Source organism: Triturus cristatus, chromosome 7 (assembly GCF_964204655.1).
Source record: "Triturus cristatus chromosome 7, aTriCri1.1, whole genome shotgun sequence".
NCBI classification, from domain to species: Eukaryota; Metazoa; Chordata; class Amphibia; order Caudata; family Salamandridae; genus Triturus; species Triturus cristatus.
The window spans coordinates 726,229,958-726,252,464 of record NC_140590.1 but is presented as its reverse complement, the minus strand read 5'-3'; the positions used below and the strand labels follow the sequence as shown (position 1 = coordinate 726,252,464).

Below are 22,507 nucleotides of genomic sequence, written 5' to 3'. Positions count from 1 at the left end.
TGCCAAAACCTTGAGATATACGCAATATTATTGAGTGATTGAGAGCACCCCACCGGAGATGGAAAAGGTGGCTGCACCCACATGCACGGACTGACACCGTTTTAATTGTTTCAGTTTAATTGTTTATTAGGTAATGGCACATAGACTGTGCTAGTAAGTGAATTTAATTATAGATAGTATGTAATATCTAAACACACGTAAGGCCCCAGTACTGAGAAAATTAGACTATAAGGCACACAAGGACGGGATTAAATTGGAGACATCACCCACATACAAGTTACACTGACATGTGGCTAACGTCCTATAGAAATAGGAAGTTTGGGGTATTGGTTCCATGTATATTGAATATTTAAGTTTGCGCCAGCTATATTTCTATCGTCCAGGCGAACAAGAAATGATAAATATGTGTGCAAAACTTCATATATCTTACGCTAAGTTATGAAAATGTAAGAATGTATGATAATAAATGCCAATAAACATATTTTATTTTTTTGTAAATATTTTTATTGAAGTTTAAACATGTAACATTACACATTTGCATCACAATAAACATATTTTAAAAGAAAAACCATAGCGCTTGAATTAGTTAAAATGTGTAAAAAAAATGCAAAGATATTCCCAAATCCTTAAGATGACACTGGGTGTGAGGCCAGTGAACTCAACATCTTCCCACGCTGTCTGTTCGTTTCCCAGTACAATATCGCTTGGGATAAAATGAAAGATCCGAGAACCATGTGGGTTGTTTGCGTCTCAAGCCATGAAAGGTTCACACTGTGTCTCCCTCTGCTGATCTTAGAATGCCGAAGAGTGTGACGGGACCATCCATGAGCTGCAGGACTGCCAGAAATCCCTCAGCGACGCCCTCCAGGAGAAGCAGCTCCGCAGTGCGAGCCTTCAGTCCAACAGTGATGCACTGGACGCAGAGTGTGAGAGGCTGCAGGAGAAGAAGCGACAGGTACAGCGCCACGAGCCTGCCGTGGAGGGTGGGTGGGTGAGGGGAGGGGCGGTAGCCCTCCTGTGTACGCATGTGCACCTGGGGTACCGCTCTTCTGTGTAGATATGTGTAATTATGAAGCACTTCTTACTTCTACCCTCAATATCATGCCCAGTCTCCCGTTTCCTGCGACCACCAGTATTACTGCCTGCATTTCCTTCTCTCAGTATAATTTACTTCGTCTTTTCCTCACAATACTGGGCAGCAGCTCTTCGCGCCCTTATTATCTTAGCTGATATTATTCGCTGTGTTCACGCGCATCCCCATCTGCCAGGGCCATTTACAGTAAACTGCAGCAGGTGCTAAACTGTTAATGGAATACTGTGCAAGGCAACCTCTGGCTGTCCCCATTTCCCACTGTATTGCTTTACACATTCGCCCCCTGTTCCGAGACCCCAGGAATACCCTTTGTGACTTAGGAGGTAAAAGGCCTTATTCCTGCCAGCTTTTTGGTTGCTCCACCATGGTTGTGTGAAAAGCGTTGGCAGCATTGCTACCTTCCGGCTTGCACTGGTTCAGGACTTTCAACACCTTCTCTTTCAGTTATAGAAGCACCACCACTAGGGCCCTGATTACTAAAAGGCATAATTCAATGTGGAGAGCAGGCCCGGCTCCAGGAAGTTTTATTTGGGTAGGCCAAGGGTGCATTCGGGTGGGCCAATATCGGCCCAATTTGTCGCTTCTGGAGGTAGTCTGCAAGCCATAGATTACATCTTATCTACTTGCAAACAGTCACTATGATACAAGGATCTCTTCTGTGTGTATACAGAGCATGTGGAGAGTTATTTATTGGCGCCCCACCACTGACCTTTTTCTCTGTAGATACCTTTACTACAACCATCCAACAGTGCACTCCATCTCTCCGTAGCTCCTCCCCCTCATGACCTCCTCCTCAGACTCCCTCACTACCACCCTCCACCAGTGCCCCTCATCTCTCTGTATCTCCCACCCTCCCCCATGACCTCCTCCTCGGATTCCCTCACTGCCACCCTCCAACAGTGCCTTTCATCTCTCCAAAGCCCCTCACCCTCATGATCTCGTCCTCTGATTCCCTCACTACCACCCTCCAACAGCGCCCCTCCTCTCTCCAAAAGCCCTTCTACTCATGACCTCCTCCTTGGATTCCCTCATTGCCACCCTCCACCAGTGCCCCTCATCGCTCCATAGCCTCTCCCCCTATTGACCTCCTCCTCGGATTCCCTCATTGCCACCCTCCACCAGTGCCCCTCATCGTTCCATAGCCTCTCCCCCCTCATCACCTCCTCCTCAGACTCCCTCACTACCACCCTCCAACAGTGCACTTCATCTCTCCGTAGCCCCCGCATGACCTCCTCCTTGGATTCCCTCACTGCCTCCAACAGTGCCCCTCATCGCTGCATAGCCCCTCTCTCATATTCGATTTCATTTGTTGTATAGCGCTACTCATATTGTAGGGTGTCACAGTACTTTACATCATGCACACATTATACAGAGACAATGAATCATACAAGTATGTAAATCAGCCTATAGGGAATGTCACATAAGCCAATGAGGATTACAAGGTGTAGGAATCACATGTCATCCATACTGGTGGGCAGTATGTTTTAAGAGGGTTTGGTCTGGAGAATCACAAACGCTGGATTTAAAGCATACCCCAGTGTTTGCGGGGTTGGCTGTACTGATTAAAATATATATCTGCCAAAACAAACTCTTTATAGCAACATTAGAGTAATGAAAGACTGGGTATATTCTAACTATATTGCAACACAAAAATAATAAGTTCTAATTATACCATTCAAGTTAGTATGCAGCTCTTTGATGTCAGTTCATATGTCACTGTCCTATTTTAGGATTGTAAATTCTGTACTGCAAGTAACCCACTGAGCTATCCACATAAAATACAGTTTATCTGTTTAAAAAAAATTACAAACAGACAAAATATTGCTCTCCAGCAGGATCATTAATCACCAGAATTATCTGAACATTTTAGTAGTTGTGTCTTGCATCCGTCATGATAACGAGACAACGATATAAATTATTTATACACAGCATACACGTAGTATGTGTCTTGCTGGGCCCTCACAGACTTTCAAAATATTAACTAATATACACACATCCTCGAAGCATACACGAAGTATGTATCTAGCTGGGCCTTTGCAGATTTTGAAAAACTGAGCAATAGCCACACATTCTCTTACCTGTTCCGTTCAAACTCGGTGTGACAGCCGGATCTGATAAACAGCTGAAGGGGTCAGGAAAGATGATAAGGATCAACAAACTCCTTTTCTCCACCGCTGAAAAGAAGGATATATCCACGCAGCAGGACGGTACGCACGGATTACCCATGCCAAACAGGATTTCTCCCCTTTGCCATGCCCCTGTACCTGCACGAGTGGGCGGGGATACAACCCACCTTTCTAAAAAGAGATGCGTGATTGGGGGTGCCTGTGAGAAAGAGCCCATGCCCAATCACGCAACTCCTAGAAAACTAAGAAAAAAAAAGTTCAGAGGAACGTTTTAAATTGCAGTGGCCATTTTCTGTTGGCCTTCCTGACATCACTGCGAGTGCCAAGGTTCATGTTTGGGTTGGCCAGGCTCGTGTTTGGGTGGGCCTGGCACTCCCGACCCACCTGCTAGACCTGGACCTGGCGGAGATTCCCAGTGGCTGAATTTATTTTTACCAGACAGTACCTCCTCATGGAATTTTGCTTTTTATAAGTTAGACGCCTTGGAATAGGCAATGACTAACTATGCAAACAATTAATTACCATGCGGAATTTCATATAGTGTTACCTATTCTGAGGGGTTTAATGCTCCCATTTACCACACCTGCTGTGTGTTGGTGGTAAATGAGAGCACTGGGTAATGGCACAGGGCGGGAGTGGAGGAAGTTGGGGCTGGGAGGATATGGGAAGGAAAGGGATGACTACATTTGGCAAATAAATTGTTTGTCAGGGACCGGGAGATAGGGCGTTGCTGCTCTTGCAGCCAGCGCCTTATACACATTTTCTGGCCAGAATTTCTGCCTGGTAAAATCAAGTCCAGTGATGAGAACTACATATGGTAATTCCGCTCGACTTGGCTTGTAATCAGCGCTAGGTGTTCATTTAAAAAGGCTAGTCTTGTTGCGGGGATTCTGCTAATGCACAGAACTATGCACAGGAAACCAGGACCTCAGTGAATTGTGGTGTACCAAAAAACTCACCTCAGTCCCCAGAACCCCTATCCGACTAGCATCAGTGTCTCATTCGTTCTCCGTATTATCTCAAAGCTAACAATGATTAGACAACCCAGAACAAGCGACTTAGAGTACTCTCAGGAATGGTGGGAATCAGAAACACCTTTTTGTTGTTATTCTTATATCAGTCCACAACAAGAGTAATCAGAGACACGGAAAAATTTAAAATGTTTATTTTTAACTACGTGCTCTAAGTTGCAGTACTTTGGCTAACATAAGCAGACAAATGATTAGAAATAAAACCATCAGCATTGTTACAATTCCATTGAAAATAAAGGGAGGAATCATATTATAATGGTAGTGGAAACAGGTCCTAGAATACCTTGTGAATCACCCTCCCTTGGATAGTAAGCTAATTTTATAAACTAATAGAAGGTCTCTAGGTTTGAATGGGGAACCCCATACCTCAAAGATCAGCTTAGGTGAATCACATCACAGGATCATCTCTGCTCTCTGTGTCTGGAAAGGTTTTCTCCAAGTGCCTGAATCATGCATGCAAATGCAATATTAAAGGCACCCGAGTTTCAGATATTTGCAGCTGTGTGCTTGTTGTGTCTATAGCGTGGGCCGATCAACCTGAATTCAACAGCATACATTGTTATTTGACCTTGACGGCTTCTGCACGCAGTGTACAGACTAAGGTTGCGGTGCACGTCTAGGGATGTGAACAACAGACCGTTCTCATGTGAAGAAAAAGCAAGCAAGCAGTTTTACTTGTAATAACAGCTACCTGTAGTGTCGTGTGCAAAAGCAGCAAAGTGGCAAGAAGGCGTTTAACTTCTAAAGCGCTTATGCTAACATAGCAATGTGTTCCCATAAAACCCTGTCTTCACTACAGTCTTTGTGTATTAATTCAACCGAAAATACAAGTGTCTTACACAAAAAACTATTAGGGATCGTGGGATGTCGATTGCAGTTCATAGAAAAGAGAGGTACTCCAAGAAACAGCTACACACCTAGAAGTTGATTGGTAACATTTATTTTCAGCTTTCCTCATTTTAGCTAATGCTTTCAGATCCCTAAGCCTAAATTGTGCATTTGCTGTTATGGGATGTGTCTTGAAGTTGCATAAAATAGCGATGGTAGTATGAACTGAAAGAGAAAATCAAAGTACAACACAAAGAAAGTTGTGAACTACGGAGACCAGCTTGCATCATTGTCTATGTAATAAAATATGCAAATAACTAACTTCAAAGTCATGTTCACACCATGCCTGAATTCCTAGTTTACCTTTCTACGTGGTGCACCGGCCAAATCATCAACTTGGTACTGATAAAATCTAAGACGAAAGTGGCTAACAAAGCTGACCACATTAGCTAAAATGGAAATGTTTTTAAAAGAACAAAGGCTCATAATAGCATTAAACAAATGCAAAACTTTTGCAAGGAATTTGGGGCCAGATGTACTAAAAGACCGGTTGCAAAAAGTGGTTGCAAATTGCGCACCAACTTTTTGCAACTGGTATTCGGTGTACGCAAGGGGGAGGACTACCTGCCTAATGGAAATTAATTAGGCAACTTGCTGTTTCGGGCCCCGGTGATTGGCTACACATGCAGGAATGATGGCTTGTAAAGAACATCAGACTGCCATCCCTGCGTTTGCATTACCAAACGGGAATCTTTTTGTAAATAGTCCGTGTACCCTAATGGAACCGCTGAAGCTATACCTCGCACAACAGCTATGCAAACCATAACTTGCACACCACATTCAATGCTCATGACCTCATCCTTAAGGTTACAGATGCAATTAGAAACATCATAAATGACATAACAGGTCACATTAAATATCACTTATCTTTAACACTATGAAAAAGACTGATATAAATGTAGTAGTATTTAGTGGTTTAAGTATGTGTTATTTAACTTCTTCTGATAGAAGTTTATAGCTGCACATTCCTCACCTTTTGAATATTCCACAGGCGTTAGACTTGATTCAGAAACTTTACAGAAATACCTCTATGCGCAGGTAGGTGGCATTATGCAGTTCTGCACAGACTCTGTTCCGCTCTATAATGACATGCAGAGCTTATATAGGCACCACTCCCGCGCGTTGGTGTCAGTTGAATTCTTTTCACGCCACCAGCTGCAGATCCAGAGCTCTCTCTCTTCCTTAAGACACTTTACTTCAGTATTGCACCAAATTGTCGCAGTGTGCAATGGATATCAACCCTTAAAACAACAGGTTTTAAGCCCTGTATGGACACTTGCAAGCAAATGTCTGTAACTGATCTCCATCAGGTGTGCCTCTGATGTCTGGGGTCGGGTCATGACTTCAGGGCCCACATCCTCTGTGGGCCAATCAATCCAAAGGCCACCCAGGACCGCATGGTGAAACTTTACATCGGCAAGCAGAACATGACTTATCGCCGAGACCGCTCTAAGTCACAGTCCAGTTCTAAGGTTCGGTCACAGTCCTGTTCCAACTCCAGGTGTTGTCAAAGCCATTCTCGTGGCCAGTTTTCGTCTCAATCCAAATATTCAGGTAAAACTAAAAATAAACATAAGAAATCAAAGCATGACTCTGCACCTTCTTGCCACTTGTATTCACCTGAGAAGGCACACCATAGATCTTGTTCTCGCTCCCCAAGTTAACTGACTTCAGAGATGATCCTGCAACCGCTTTCGGCACAGCCCAAGTTTACAAGGTTGTCTGCCTCTCCACAACGGATCAAGGAGCTCCAGCTATTTGGATTCCTGCTGACTCCCTCTGGCGGACTTTCAAGCCCCAAGGAGCTGAGAGGCCTTCACCTGGAGTACCACTGGCGAGTTTGCCCTCCGGGCCAGTTAGACCATCCAAGCCTGTTCTGACACCTCTGGCACCATGATCTAAGCCAGTACCTGGGACATCGAACCTGGCACCAAATCCATTGACGCCGTATGACGAGCTTCCCATAGTACTGTCTGACTCGGCACCAGTCTGACTTCACATAACACATTGACTCATATAATGATTATAAGATAGGATAGGGATTTATAAAGCGCACCAAAACCTGAGGATGCCAAGGCGCTGAGCGGACTAGGAGAAGAGAATGAGAGGCTGCTTACTAAACTGAGAAAAGCCAGGTCTTCAGTAGTTTTTTGAACACCTTAAGGGATTCCACCTGGGAGATCGAAGAGGGTAGAGTATTCCAGAGTTTGGCCGCCACCACCGAGAAGGAGCAGCTTTGAGAACTCTAGGGATATTCAGTTTTTTCTGGGATGAAGATCTCAAGGTCCTCCCAGGCATATACGATTTAAACATGGTTTTCAGCTCTTGTGACCCTATATTATGCAGGGCCTTGTGAACCGTACACAAGGCTTTGAAGGAGATTCGCTTCCTAATAGGGAACCAGTGCAGAGTGCGAAGCCCCTCCTTTGCTGAATGCCTTTCCGGGATATTAAGGATCAGCCTGGCAGCTGCATTTTGTATGACCTGAAGCCTGTTCAGGGAGGCCGTAATAGTATTCAAATACAAGGCATTACAGTAGTCAAGCCGGGAAGTAACCAGTGCAATGACCGTAGGCTGGTGGAGTGCTAATGGAAAATACGGAAGCACCTTTCTGAGAGTCTTCAGAATGTAAGAGCAAATACTGACAGTGCGACTGACGCAGGTGCCAGTGCATTATGACGCAGGTGATGAGTTCGCTCAGCCCTATCAAGATGACAATTGATATGATGACTTGCAGGAGGCTAGTGGTCTTGATACCTCTCCTGAAACAGACCTTATGTCACCCTCTGGGCCAGCGACAGAGGAGTTTGCTTCCTACGCCATGGTAATGCGTACAGAGGCTAAAGTCCTAGACCTCCAGCTCCCCACCTGGGATGAAAAGACTAATGTATTGACAGAAGTTCTCCAGCCACTGCAAATATCTTCTGAGCCCCTTCTGCCATTTAATGAGGCCATACAGACATCTTATTGGGGCATGGTCCAAACCTTGCTGTGGCCTACTAGACAACCGCCAAATTGCGCTGCACCATTGCCCTTCCCCAGGTGATCCCGCATTTTTATCTTGGCACCTGTTCCCCGAATGCTTGGTGGTGCAATAGTCCTCAAGCAAAACTAACCCCAGGATGTTCCCAACTACTCCTCTAATAGAGTGTCAAGCATGTTGAAACCTTTGGCAAATAAGTATTTTTGTCCACCAGCTATGCGCTAAGGTCACTGAATGCCAGCTGCATGCAGGGGCATTATTGCCATGCCACTTGGTGGCTCAAGTCCTGACAGATCTCCGATCTGCCCTTGCCCAGACCATTCATGATGGCCAAGATGCTGCAAAGTTTATGATTCATTGTGGCTTGGACACCACTGATTCCATCGGGCAGGTCATTGGCACCAGTGTTGCCATTCACCGCACGCCTGGCTGTGGTTTACTGGTTTTCCAGGCGATGTCCAGCTGTCTCTCATGGACATAACGTTTGGCGGGACTCGCCTGCTTGGTGGGCAAAGCAGACTCCGCTCTTGAGTAGTTCAAGGAGAGCAGGGCCTTGGCATGCCTTTTTGTGCTTATTTACTCCACCTTGTCAGCCACATCAGCCCTACTGGTCATTTCATGGTTTCGACAGAGGTACCCCATACCGCCAGCCAACCCCAGCATGGCACCCAACAGTTTTGCGGTTGCTGTTGTCATGCCCACTGCCCATGCAGCCAAGGTCAACGAGCCGCCCAGTCCACTTCCTCCCTGCCTGCAAAACCCCTTTACCTTGCCCTTAGTGGAGCAGGCCACCCAATGGGAGGCAGGATTCGATTGGTTTTTGCTGGGTTCGCAGCCCATAATATCATAACATCAGACAGATGGGTCCTGCAAATTGTTCTGAAAGGCTATGCCCTCCCCTTCCTCTTTCTGAACTGCCGCACCTTCCACCAACTCCCCAACGAGTGACGAAGGACCATCTTTCCGTTTTGCGGCAGGAAGTGTAAGCCCTATTGAGAGGGTGCGTGTGCCAGAAGTAAGTACATGGTTGTTACTTCCACTACAACCTGGTGCTAAAAAATGACGAAGGCCTATTTTAGACATGCGCCGTCTCAATGCCATCCTCTGGAAGTATAATTTTAAAAATGCTCATATAGGCCCAGGTCTTGCCTACTCCTGACTCTAGAGACTGGGCAGTAGCCTTGGACCACAGGATGCTTATTTCCATATACCCATGTTGCCAGCCCACTGGCGTTACCTACGGTTCATGGTGGGACAGGAGCATTTTCAGTTTGCTGTACTCCCCTTTGGTCTCACTAGTGTCCCTCAAGTGTTTGCAAAAGTGATGGCGGGGGTGGCAGCACATTTTCGGAGGTCAGGGGTGCCAGTCTATCTCTACCTCGACGGCTGGCTGTTGAAGACGGACTCACCCCAGGCAGTCGTCAACCACCTTCAGACAATGGCGAACTTCTTGTCATCTCTATGGTTCACTATCAACATGCCCAAGTCACTCCTGACCTCTTCTCAGATGCTCTCTTCATCTGAGCTATTCTAGACGCAGTTCGGTTTTGTGTCTTTCCCCTAGGTAAGGGAGTCGAGGACATTCAACCTATGATTCTAATTTTTCAGCCTTGGTCCTAGATTTCAGTGAGGTCGACTCTGAGGCCGCTGGAACTGATGGTCTCCTGCATCCTGCTGGTCGAGCATGCCGGATGGCATATGCGAACTCTTAATTGGGAAGTGGGCCCAACCTCAAGAGGACCTCTACGACGACATTCAGTATTCGGAGGAGACTGCAAAAGATTTACAATGGTGGTTGCTGGTCCTCGCTGGGGTCAGCAGCAGAACCCCCTCTCTTCCCCACCCAGCGCTGACAGTGGTGTCTGGTTTGGGGGTGGCGATCTGGGAGAGGTGGAGATCAGAGGCCTCTGGTCTCCGGCAGTGTCCCAGCCCCCTATTAACCTTCTGATTCTGAGGGTGATCTGCCTGGTGTTCAAAGCCTTTGTTCCATCCATCAAGGGGAGGCAGGTGCAGGTGCTCATGGACAACAGACATGCCATGTGGTACTGCATCAAACAAGGCGTTGTGGGGTCACGGACCATGTGCCAGGAGGCCTTGTGCTTTTGGAACTGACTGAACCACCAAGGAATTTTCCTAAAGATGAACCATCTGGCAGTATAATTGATTGGCAGGGCAGATAAGCTCAGCCGGATCAAGCAGATCACAAGTGGCAGTTACACCTGGAGGTGGCGCAGGGTCTGTTCCACAAATGGGGAGAACCTTGGCTCCATCTGTTATTCATTCCCAAGAACATTCAATGTCTGCACTTCTGCGTGCTGGAGTTTGTTTTCAAGGATCTCTTGCTCAGAGATGTGTTCTGCCTCGAGTGGAAATCAGGACTCCCATATGCCTTTCCACCTATACCACTCCTGCTCATGTTCCAAAGAAGTTCAAGACCTACCAGGCCAAATACATCCTAGTGGCCCCGAATTGGGCATGTAGAGTATAGTATCCAGAACTCCTGAGCTTGAGCATCTGTCCTCCAATCAGGTGCCCCTTTGGGAAGGACCTACTGTCACAGCAGCAGATCAGGGTTATAGACTCTGAGATTCGTAATCTCCACCTTTATGTCTGGAGATTGAGCAATGACAACTGAACACCATTGACATTCTCCGGAGGTTGTTGATGTCATCTTGGCATCCAGGCATCCCTCGACTAAAACTGTATACGTCTGTCGTTGGGATAAATGTTTTATCAGATTAAACTATTATATCACACAAGTGGAGAGGTACAAGGCATTAGAGGGCGCACACCTGCCCTTAGTCACTCATCAAAACACAAAGATTGGCGTGACACCCCAATGTTTAACCGCAGTTCGCTATTTAGCGAAACCTGAGGAAGGGATGTGTAGACTTCCCTGCTCCCACTACCTACTTCACTCCCAGTTTATTGGCAATTCCAAGAATTGGACGAGGATGGCTCACTCACGTAATGTGACATGCTTCATCATTTGCCACCTCTGCCCACCCTGGTTAGGTGGTACTACTAGGGTGGACTCGACCTCAGGCTGGGGCTAACCTGAGGGAGTTCTTAGATATTACTTATCTTCTCTGGATTATACTATGATCCAGTTGACTGGTTAAAAAACAATTGAAAAACAAGGCTTCCTTTGGATTGCTAAATTGTATATACCACTCACAAACAGACGCTCATTCACTTATACTCACATCAACTCACACAGGGGAGTCTAGTTGCAGACCCAAGGCCAAAACACAAGAAATAGTAAATATATCTATTTTTTATTATTAAAAACATATACAAAACATCTCAAAGTCAATTACTCATTAAAAACAAGATTAAAGGAATTACACATAAAAATTACGTGCATTTCAAGTTCATATATGGATTTGACAAAACTTTCCTAAATCGTGATCGAAAAAGCAAAATCAATACATCTATTGGCAACTCATCAAGATAACAGATAATAGGAGACAAGATGGCGTCTCTGTAAAAGACCGCAACGGTCTCCAATATCTCTCTGCCCGATGCCGACGATTGAGACTACACTGAGCCTCACAAACATTATATTTGCCCCCCGGAAAGAGCATGGCGCAAAGAAGCAAGGACGCGGCCCGAGTGGTGGACAGGGCTCGGACGGTCCTGGTGGCGTTGGGGATATCCATCAAGCCGTTCGCTATCTCTGTCCGAGCCACTGCTGGTGGTGCTCGCAGTACGGCACGGGTGGCACTCGGCGTGGGAAGGCGTCAAAATCAGTATGCCTCCCAAATCTGTACGTACTGCTCGCAATCGGAGCGGAGATGCTGGACAATCAACTGCAACAGCAATAGCGGTCACCACGGCGGTATGCCCTCCTGCACACCCCAAGGGATCCAAAACCATTCTTGCCTGTGGCCCCAAAAGTGACCCTAAAGGAAGTAAGGGCGTGGAGGCTAATGCTAATAAGAATAATGTTAATGAAGAGAAGGGGGCAAAAACGGACTCTCCCCTCCAACAGGCAATTACTGAGTTCTTCCCTCCCACAACGATTGTTCCCGAAAGACAAAAGAGTACCATGAATGAGGGAGGAAGGGACGGGGAGGCAGAGCACCACTCCATAATTCAATGTAAGAAGCCGAACCCCAATGATGGTGCCAAGATTTCGAGCGGTGAGCCTGAACCAGAACAATTGGATCATAGCTCAGGGAAAGAGACTCCCTAAGCCACCCTAGTTCAGAAAGACCCAGGAGTTGGGCAAGAGCAGGGTGCTACCCCACAGGAGGAAGTATCTCAGACAGCAGAGCGCTATGTGATCACACCAGAGGCTTCAGGCCACCGGTCCCTTGAAGAATCCCTAGACCTAGGGGACAAGTTCTTCTCCTTGACCGACGGGTCTGACACAAGTACGGCAAGTGCTGTAGTATTTGATGGGGAGAGCGGGTCCATATCCTCCAGTTCCAGCTCCGATCCCAGCAGCCAGGTGGACGGGCCTGATACTATAGTCCGCAAGAAGAGAAACCTCAGGCGAAGCAAGGATCGGCAGGGCAAGGAGGGTCTGAAGAAACAAGGAAGTCTTGCCCTAAAGTGGGATTACTCTGCCACCCAAAAGGAATATGAGGAGCCTTACTCAGCAGTGAGAAATGGGCATAGCAGTCAAGAGCTTGAGGAACTGACCCTGAGATTGATATACGACTCAATAAAAGAACATCAGGAAGAAACACGAAGAGATGGCAAAAAAACCCGCCTGGCGACAAAGAAGTTACAGGGGGCGGTCAGAAAGGTTGCGAAAGCCTGTGCCGAAATGGGTGAAAGGATTATAGCAGTAGCGGAACGCATGGCTGGATTGGAAAATGAAGTAGCGAAAAGACAAGAACAAACTGTAGCCCAGGGTGCACAGATAGCGGACATACAATGGAAGCTTGAGGATTATGAAAATCGGCAAAGACGCAATAATCTAAGGATCTTGGGTATAGAAGAAGGTATAGAAGGGGGTGACATCAGAGCCTATGTTCTAAAACTGCTGAAAGGGGCTTTCCTGGAGCTTCAACAGTGGAATTGGGACCAAAAAGTCCAACAGGTCCACTGCTACCCTCTTATGCTCAAAAACCCCAGGCAGACACACACAGGGAGGATGCAAAAACCAAGAGCCATCATAGTATACTTCCGGAATTTCTTATTGCGTGAAGCAATATTCCTCAAAGAACACCCGGACTCCAGACGCTCATATGAAGGGCAGACATTTTTCACTTGACCCGACTTCTGTCATGTGACGGTGGAAAGACGGCGCCTGAGACAGCTGATCCAACCTTGTCAAGCACAGGGGGCAGAGGCGTATTTGTTATATCCAGCCCGTTTGAAAATAATCCATGTTAGAAAAACCCACTCCCACACCGGAAGGGTGGTGGTGGTGTTCTCCCAGACACGCTGTGGTAGCTTGGCTCGAGCGGTAAGGAAGGCACCGTGTTAAGCATACGACATACCCACACAATAACCATGCGTGCATCCGTTCCAAAAACGACACTACACCTTAAAAATTATGAAAATATCTCTGTGTTTATCTTCTTTTCTCTTAGTTGCTGATTAAATAAATAATAATACAATCACAGTACACAAGCTTCTCCTTAGAAAGTGCAGGTCAAATAAATAATAACACTTTACAGGTGCAATAAATAGGATCAGGTCAAATAAATACTGTGAGGGAATAAATACTGTACAGGAATAAGTTAGCTCAGGACAATAAATACATTACAGGAATAACTTAGATAAATACAATAAATACAGTACCCTCAATAAATAATATCAGCCAACAATGACATTTGTAAAATCAGATCACATTTAAAATACTATGGGCTGATTTGGCCCAGTCACAGCTTGTGGTTAGGTGGATGGCCTGAGGATGTCTCACCTAGCTTGGGTAAGGCTGAGGCTAAAACTGAGGTTGATCAGGGGTAATCTAGGAATCTGGCTCTCCCAAACTACACAACCCCTCACACAGGTCACTGTATCAGTCTCAGTCCACCCCTGGCACTCCCAGGCTGGTCCTAACACCTCTTTATCCCCTAGGATGGTCTCTTAGAGTTCCACAGGGCCTTAGGCGCCCTCTATTCCACTTACTGCCCTTTTTATGAAGCTCCGACGCCGCTGGAGTCGTGTCGACGCCGTGAGGCGGTTCCGGTTCGATGTCGGCGGCCTCGGCGCAATGACAGTTCTTGACGACGCCGGTAGGCGGTTCCGGTTCGATGTCGGCGGCCTCGGCTCGATGTCGACCTCCGGTTCGATGACGTCGGGCAGTCTTGGCTCGATGTCGACTTCGGGCGGCTCCGGTTCGATGACGTCGGCCGGCCTTGCCTCGATGTCGACTTCCGTCGGCTCCGGAGTGCGATCTCCACTCCCGACCTCCGGTGCTCCTCTCCTCGGGTTCCGGCGACTCCGGAGTGCGACCTCCACTCCCGACCTCCGGCACGATTCTCTTCAGGTTCCGGCGACTCCGGAGTGCGATCTCCACTCCCGACCTCCGGCACGCTTCACCTCGGTCTCCGGCGACTCCGGAGGGCGGACTTCACTCCCCCGTCGACGCCGCACACTCGACCTCAGGTGACTTCCTCCTCGACCTCTGGTACTCTCTACGACCTCCGTCGGCGCCCTCTCTCGACCTCTGGCGGCTCCGGGTACGACGTCTGTTTTCCAGTCAGCGCCGCTTCTCCACCTCGGTTTCCAGGTCTCTAGGCTTCTCGACGTCGGACTCCAGGGAAACCAATAAACAGGTCAGGAACTTGCTGTTCTTTGCTTTTAAGGCCTGTTCCTGCTGTCCAGGTCCTTAAGATGGTTTTTCTTGCTTTCTCCCACACAGGGCTCCAGGCTGGGCTTAGTCAGTAGGGACTAGTATCAAGGGTGGGTTTATGGACCCCACTCCAGGCACAAGTTTCCACCCCTGCTGCCTCACTCCTTCCTCCTTCAGGTTTCTGCTGCTCTCTCTTCACCAGTCAGGTGCCAACTGCCAGCTCCAACTGTCAACTCTGACTTAGCTTCCCAACATTCTAAACCGCCTCCAACTGTCACAGGGTTCCAGAATGTTGCAGAAGGTTCTAGTAGGTTTCAGTGAGTTCTGATGATGTCACAGGTGGCCACCATTTTGTGCTCCAGGCCCTCAGACAGAAGTTCCAGGGGTAGATAAAATGGCTCCCTGAATCTGCATCAATACTAAAAAGTCTGGTGGTTCCCCAAAAGGAAAAATACTAACAGGGTTTGAGGCAAAAGTGGGACAACATAAATAATGATGAGGAGGGACCACCCAAAGGGCTGACAGGTCTAACAATCCACAAAAACAAAGTTAGAGTTTGCACATCTGAAATAAAGGCAAAGGAATACTTGGATGAAATTCGAGAATAAAAACTGAATGCGAGCAACTAAATAAATGTATCACTGGCACAATGGAGGGATTAAATGGTGAAGAGAGGCTCTACCTAGAATGATAAGGGCATCGGGCGGGGGGTAGGAGGGACGCAGGCACCATCACCCAGACCTCACATGGTCTGTTTGTCTCACTAACTGCGTGGGGGGGAGGGAAGGGTCTCGGGGGGAGGGAGGGTTTCTGTGGAGGGGGGAGGGAAGAGAGGAAGGGTAGTTAAGGGAGGAAATAGGGAACAACAATCAAAAGGGAGATTCCAGATAGAAGGTGAAACTGGTTGTTGGGAAAGGAAGAATAAGAATAGGGTATCTAATGAAGGGAGGCGGCATTTTGTGGATGTAGGGGGAAAAAAAGACTATCATGATGAATCTAAGGATAGCCTCAGTTAATATTTGTGGTTAAATGACCCTGGATAACGACGTAGGGCTGCAGAAGACTTGAAAATGCTGCGGTCTGATATTGTCTGTCTCCAGGAGACGCATATTATGGGAGCGGAAAAAAAAAGTCTTAGACCAGTTAGGTTACAAGTTAGTAGCACACACCACACAGGACACTAGAACTAGGGGGGTTGCCATTCTAATTCGGGAAAAGAGATTTTCTGCAAGAAGCAATTGGCCGATAAATATGGGTGATGGGCTATCGCAGAGCTACATATGTCTACATTTTCATTTACCCTCTGCTCAATATATGGGTCAACGGGGGTTGAGCCCGAGGTTTTTGAATTTTTAATCTGGAATTAGCTGGATGGCTGACCCCGATTATAATGTGTGGGGACCTGAATTACAATGAGATTGGGGTGCGGGGGAGCAGTAGTCCGGGATCATATAAAGGCCGGAAGCCTAGGGTTTATAGGGCTCTGTCCCACCTAATGGAAGGGAACGGGCTACTAGATGCATGGAGAGAGGTAAACATGACAAAACCTGATTCTGGAAGCACCTATTTCTCGGCTCCCCACAGAACAGTTGCTCGTTGGACTATTTTGTTGTCTCTCAAGATCTAATTGCAAAATGCCGTATTGAAAATTTCCCCGAGTAATGTCAGACCATAATCCTCTAGTCCTGGGGATATTACAGATCGGGGGGGAGAGGGCACAACAGAATTGGACTTTTGAAAGGGGATTGATAGTGGACGAAGGTTATATCGCCCGCATGAAAAAATGGACAGAAGAGTTTCTGGGATACAATACAGGGAGTGCCCGATCCGGTATGGTATGCTCTGAAGGCAGGTATCCGTGGAGAGACACTAAATTTTAGTCTATACCGTTCTAAAAAACATCAGCCATTAACCAAAATATATCAAAGATTGGAAGCAATTGAAGAAGATCTAGTAAGGGCGTAAGAAGCAGGAGAGAATATTGAGGGCATATTGAATAGGCTTGCCTTAGCTAAAGCAGCTATAGGCGATGTGGTTGTAGCTAAGGTAACTGAGAAGTATATGACACGAAGGGAGGAATGTTTTGAGTGTAGTGAGCGGGCAGGGCGTATATTGGCAATCCGCACCAGACAGAAGAACGTACAGAACGAGATAATAGCAATTAAGAATGAGCATGGGAACCTGGTTACCACAGCCCAGGGAATCCGAGAGGAATTTCGCAGGTTTTACATGAAACTGTGCGACTCTGAGAAGGACAGTGGCAACAGCAGTGATAATGTAATCAGGGAATATATTGCTTCTGATGAGTGGGAGAAATTCTACTTGGAAGACCAAGAAGCTCTGGCCGCTGCCTTTTCATCTGATGAAATATTTAAAGCGCTCAGTGAGCTTGCAGCAGGGAAAGCTACGGGCCAAGACCGAATCCCGCTTGAGTTTTATAAAATCTTCTGGTCCTCTCTTGGGGGAGACTTGTCAAAGATGCTCTGTCAGGTACAAATGGGGGAAACACCCCCAGACTCTTGGGCACAAGCTAGCATAGTTGTATTTTTGGAGAAGGGGGAGTCACCCACAGATCCAGGTTCATATCGACCAATCACGTTGATGAACACGGATACCAAAATATATTCCCGGTTATTGGCCAAGTCATCTCGCCCAGACAACACGGATTCATACCGGTGAGGGGTACCACAGATCATGTTAGTAGATTTATTACACTCTTCGACGCAGCGTCTGTCTTAGGAGACCCTATGGCACTTATACTCTTAGATGCATAGAAAGCATTTGATAGGGTCTCCTGGGACTTTCTGTGGGTGGTTCTCGAGCGGTTGGGGGTTGCAATAGATTTTATCAAAGCCCTACGAGTATTATACGCATCTCCCACAGCTAGATTGGAATTGGCGGGATGGCAAACGCAGGAATTCAAGATAAAAAGAGGGACCAGACAGGGGTGTCCCTCCTCCCCATTACTGTTTGCCTGCTATATTGACCCCCTAATCCGCAGAATTAATACTAACCCCAGGATAAGCTTTCATGGGCTGGACACTAAGATCTTGGGGTACGCAGATGATTTAGCGATTACTACACCAACACCTGAGTCAGCATTGGCTGAAATAACAAAAGAAAAGCTGGCCTTCGGCCAAGTATCCGGGTATTCACTCAATCAACACAAAACCCAATTCGTAGTTAATGAATATCTTAGGCTGAACGACTCTCGGGTTGCTCAGTTGGCAGTGTATGTAGGGATAAATATACCATCCAATACTGGGACAATCATAGATCTGAATCTTGCCCCGGTCATCCAGAAGGGATCACAGGACTTTGCCCGGCTGAACAATCTCCATTTATCATTGGTAGGCCGATGCAATGTGGTGAAAATGATTTTTCTGCCTAAAGTTTTATTTATTTTCAGATCAATACCCTTGATATTCGAGACAGTGTGGTTTAGAAAGTTAGACGGGTTGGTACATAGATTTATATGGGCATACGGCAAGACAAGGCGGGCCATGAACTTTGTGTCTCCCCAAAGAGAAAGCAGGAATGTCGGTCCCAGACTTTAGATTATATCATCTAGCATGAGCCCTGCAATACATGTGTGCATTAGTGGGGGGAAATCCCTTTGACCCTTGGAACCAGGGGGGGGTATCCGATATCTACGATTTATTGGTGGGGAAAGATGTTAAAAACTTGTCCTTAAGGTTTATCAAGCCTAGTTATTACAAGAAGGTAAGATTTAAGACCTTATTAGCAGCAGGTCAGGTGTGGAAGACAATAAAAAGAAAGAAGGGGATAGGGAGAATGAATCACTATACCCCATTATATATGAATCCATCTTTACCAATAGTTTTTCATGATGGCATTATGAAACGATGGTAAGACTTAGGGGTAGACGTGGTCGGGGATTTAGTCATTGTAACTGGATTCAGGCCATTCTCAGAGTTACAGGATAGATAGGGTGTAGACAGGAATATTTTTTTTTTTATATTTACAGATACGTATCTACTAGGGGAAGAAAATAGGGGGTCCACATGGGTTAGCCAAGAATGCCATGATCAATAGGTTAAGGGATGAAGATGGATGCACTATCAGTAGAATATATAGTGAGTTGATCGCCATGCAGCCAGATGACTCAGAGAAGCAGGCTGAAAAATGGGACCAAAGGCTTGGAGTAAAAGGATCCGGCTTCCTTGATTCTTTAGACAGGGGAAATAATATACTCTGCTCTTCAAAACTGCATGTGCAACACTTTAAAACGATTTTAGATTTGTATTACACACAAGACAAAATAGCTAAGGGGGGGGCTGTGGGTATTTGCTGTCCCCGCTGCCAAGCAGTTAGGGCAAATGTGGTGCACATGTTCTTGACCTGCCCACGGCTAGATGCTCTTGAAAAAGGTATAGAACAGTTTTTAGAGCTAACCCTGAAGGTGAAAGTGGTTTTAACCCCAGAAATAATGCTACTGGGGGTTATTAGCACTCGGTCAGATGGTGCCCAACCATACTTTATGTTTTTGGCAATGGCAGTGGTTAAAATCTGTATTGCCTCAGCTTGACTAGACCCAGTGGCCCCATCAGCGCCAGGAAGCCTCGGCGACAGTGCGCTTTACAAATTGCACCTAAGATAAGATAAGATCTTTCTCGCAATGGCTTGCTCGGCTTCTCTCCACCTTTAATCTGGAGAAAGGAATCTATGAAAGAAAAGGCCAAAAGGCTCAAAAATTGGGGAAAATCATATGGACTCCAGTCTATGAGTGGAAGGCGGAGGTCGGGGACCCCTGAAAGAATAATGAACTGAAATTTTGTTTATGGAAAATCGTGCTGCTACAGTTTTACCCCAATGTCTTTCTTTTTTGAATAATAACAGTTTAAAAAAAAATGAAAACATTGTGTATATGAAAGCTATGCTGCTATTGAATTTATACGTTTTTATCCCAATATATATTTTATCACTATGGAATCTCTCGTAATAACTATCTGTATATGAATTTTGAGGTACTTGACATAATACTGGCAACATACATGTGTTGTTGGAGTCATATTTGGGTCTTGAAAAAAATGGTCAAATTGGAATTTACCATAGAAATGTGTAGACACTTGGATACACAATCCGTGTAGTAGCTGGAACTATAGATGTTAAATTAGGCACAGTTTATCGGATTCCAGCCTTTACGTGTCTTTAACACAGATGTGTGTTTTTTATGACAAATTGTACTGTCTCTTTTTGTGTACTCTCCATGACAAATTGTGCTGTCTTCTTTTACCATCAACTTGGTGGTAACCTATTCACAAATGGAAAGAGGTTCACAGGGGATCCTTTCCCCTTTGGGAATGTTTATTAAAAAAACATTTAAGAGCAGACAGTGGTCCCATGGACCTCTTCCTACTGTAAAAAAACGAAAAGAAAACTTACTGCCTACTCTTAAAAAAATGAAAAGAAAACTTTTCATTAAAAAAAAAGCATCCTATTTTCCTTTAAGGTAAACGGGCTGCATTTAAAAAAAAAAAAAGATTGCTTTATTTAGAAGCAATCACAGACATGGTGATCTGGTGACCCCCACAGGCTATCATCCCTGTGATTTTTGCGATTCCCAATGGGTCGCAAACCAAAACCTACCTCTTTTATTTTCATGAAGGAGGTATATTTGCGACCCACTTGGAATCGCAGAATGTGTCAAAGACACTTTTGTACATTAGTGTTTGCGATTAACAAAAAGCAAATCGTAAATATTTGCTATTTGGTAATCACAACCGATTACTGACGTACATCTGGCCCTTTGTTGTATAGCAACCTAATTATCATGTGCATGTAAATAAAAAATTACGTTTCTATAGTTCTTCTGCTTATTATTGCCCTCCTTTCACACCCGTTAGATATCTGCCTGATTTAAATTGTGACTTAGTTATGTGATTTAATGCAACATTTAAGTCTTATTTTGACAAAATCAGAGTAGATGTTAAAAGACGCGCCAACTTGGGTCACTTTTTTGCTGGTTTTGTTATGCTGCTGGCTTTTCTGGTAACTGCTCCCCTTTGTCTATCACCCATCAGAACCTTCTGGAGATAATCGCGCACCAGACCCGCCAGAAGCACCTGCAGGCGGTGAAGGATGGTAAATACACACCTCTGTGCCGCAGCGAGCAAAGCCTGGACTGTGAGCAGCAGAAGCAGGAGAACCGTATGCACAACATCAGCACCATTGTGCACCAAATCCAGCAGGAGTATCCACAGTTTCAAGGAGCCCTGCGGAAGGTGAGCCTGGCTCTGGAGGCCAGGCTTGGCGCCCCACAGGACACTGAGAGAACTCAGTAGGCATTATGCAGATGACGTGTGCTGAGAGATGCTCCTTGGAGAAGAGCCCCAGAGAACCTTCGATGCAAATGTAGTTTCATCTTTTATTTTACACAGAGTTCTGGTTACAAAAACACGAATATACTATAAAATACAAGGACAAAAAAAAAGCCTAATGTATTAATAAACGGAATGTGCAAAGACATCTTTGACTCTGGGTATATGGAAACTCAGTCATTCAGAGATAAATGTTCACCCTGTTAATTCTTATCCCTCTGCACCAGCATCTGCCAGATAAGGATAGTAGAAGTTTTGAGGTAGACCTGTTTCCAACTGTTCATTCTCTAAAAGCAAAGGAATCTTAGGGCCTGATATAGAGTTTGGCAGACGGAGTATATTCACCCGGGATGGTGGAGGACATTACCTTTACTGTCGCAAGAGACCTCCACCTTGCCAAATTTAGAGAATTCCGCTGGCCCCATGGACATTTCTCTACATTGACAGGAACCACTGTAATGGCAGTTCCTGTCAATGTAGAAAAAGGTTTTATGGGTGGTACTGTTACCGTTGTGCAAAAACAAACTCCCCAAGAGCTTTCAGGTGTGCTACAGAGAGGGACTGTCGCTCCGCCCAGATGTTGGTTCATCTGCGTACACATTTTAAAAAAAAACGTTTTATTATATTTTTGCAAACAAAAGAAAAACAAACCTTAACAAAATCGGTTACAGTCATGCATTGTTGTACATTAGTAATCCATACATCAGACAGTACATCTTTATAGCCATGGCGGGTCTTTTGAAAGATCAACATTAAAATGCCCACACAATTGTATCTTAATTCCATGGGGTTTCTCTTCCCCTTAGATGCTAGGGGCCCTTTATCTGTCATTGAGCCGGAGTGGAACATCCCTCTGGGATCCAATTAATCATCTCACACTACGACATCAAAGCCATAATATTTCCTTCATTTGCCCCATACCCTGTGGAATTTCTTCGGGAACCTCCTCGCCTTATAGGTGACCCTTTCAGCCGCCATATATTTATTTTTATTTGAAAAGTTATATATAGTGCTGGCTAGACCAGGGGTATCAGAGCGCTTTACATGAGCATTTATCATTGCAGTACAAACAGTTTTTCAATAGGGTACAAAAACACGGACAGGCCAGATTACAAACATTAAATTGACAAATAGGCAAAAAGCTATTAACATGACGAGATGTTGGCAGGAAAGACTATTTAACACGAAAATAATAATAAATTGGCAAAAAGACAACAAGAAGGGCAATTTACATGGGAAGAGGCTGTCATGAAAAGCGATTTTTATACATTGACAAAAACTCAAAGTT

The 22,507-nt window shown here is 45.7% G+C and overlaps 1 protein-coding gene across 1 annotated transcript in view; it reads left to right on the top strand.

Annotated features, from left to right (window-relative positions):
* The window catches only part of CCDC40 (coiled-coil domain 40 molecular ruler complex subunit), a 708,731-nt gene extending 687,364 nt beyond the window's left edge, over positions 1-21,367 (top strand). Inside the window, exons 20-21 of the mRNA XM_085617438.1 lie at positions 797-955; positions 20,923-21,367. Of these exons, the coding sequence (XP_085473564.1) occupies positions 797-955; positions 20,923-21,183 (420 nt within the window). The 3' untranslated portion in view covers positions 21,184-21,367. The remainder of the gene's footprint in view (positions 1-796; positions 956-20,922) is intronic.
* The last annotated feature ends 1,140 nt before the right edge of the window (positions 21,368-22,507 follow it).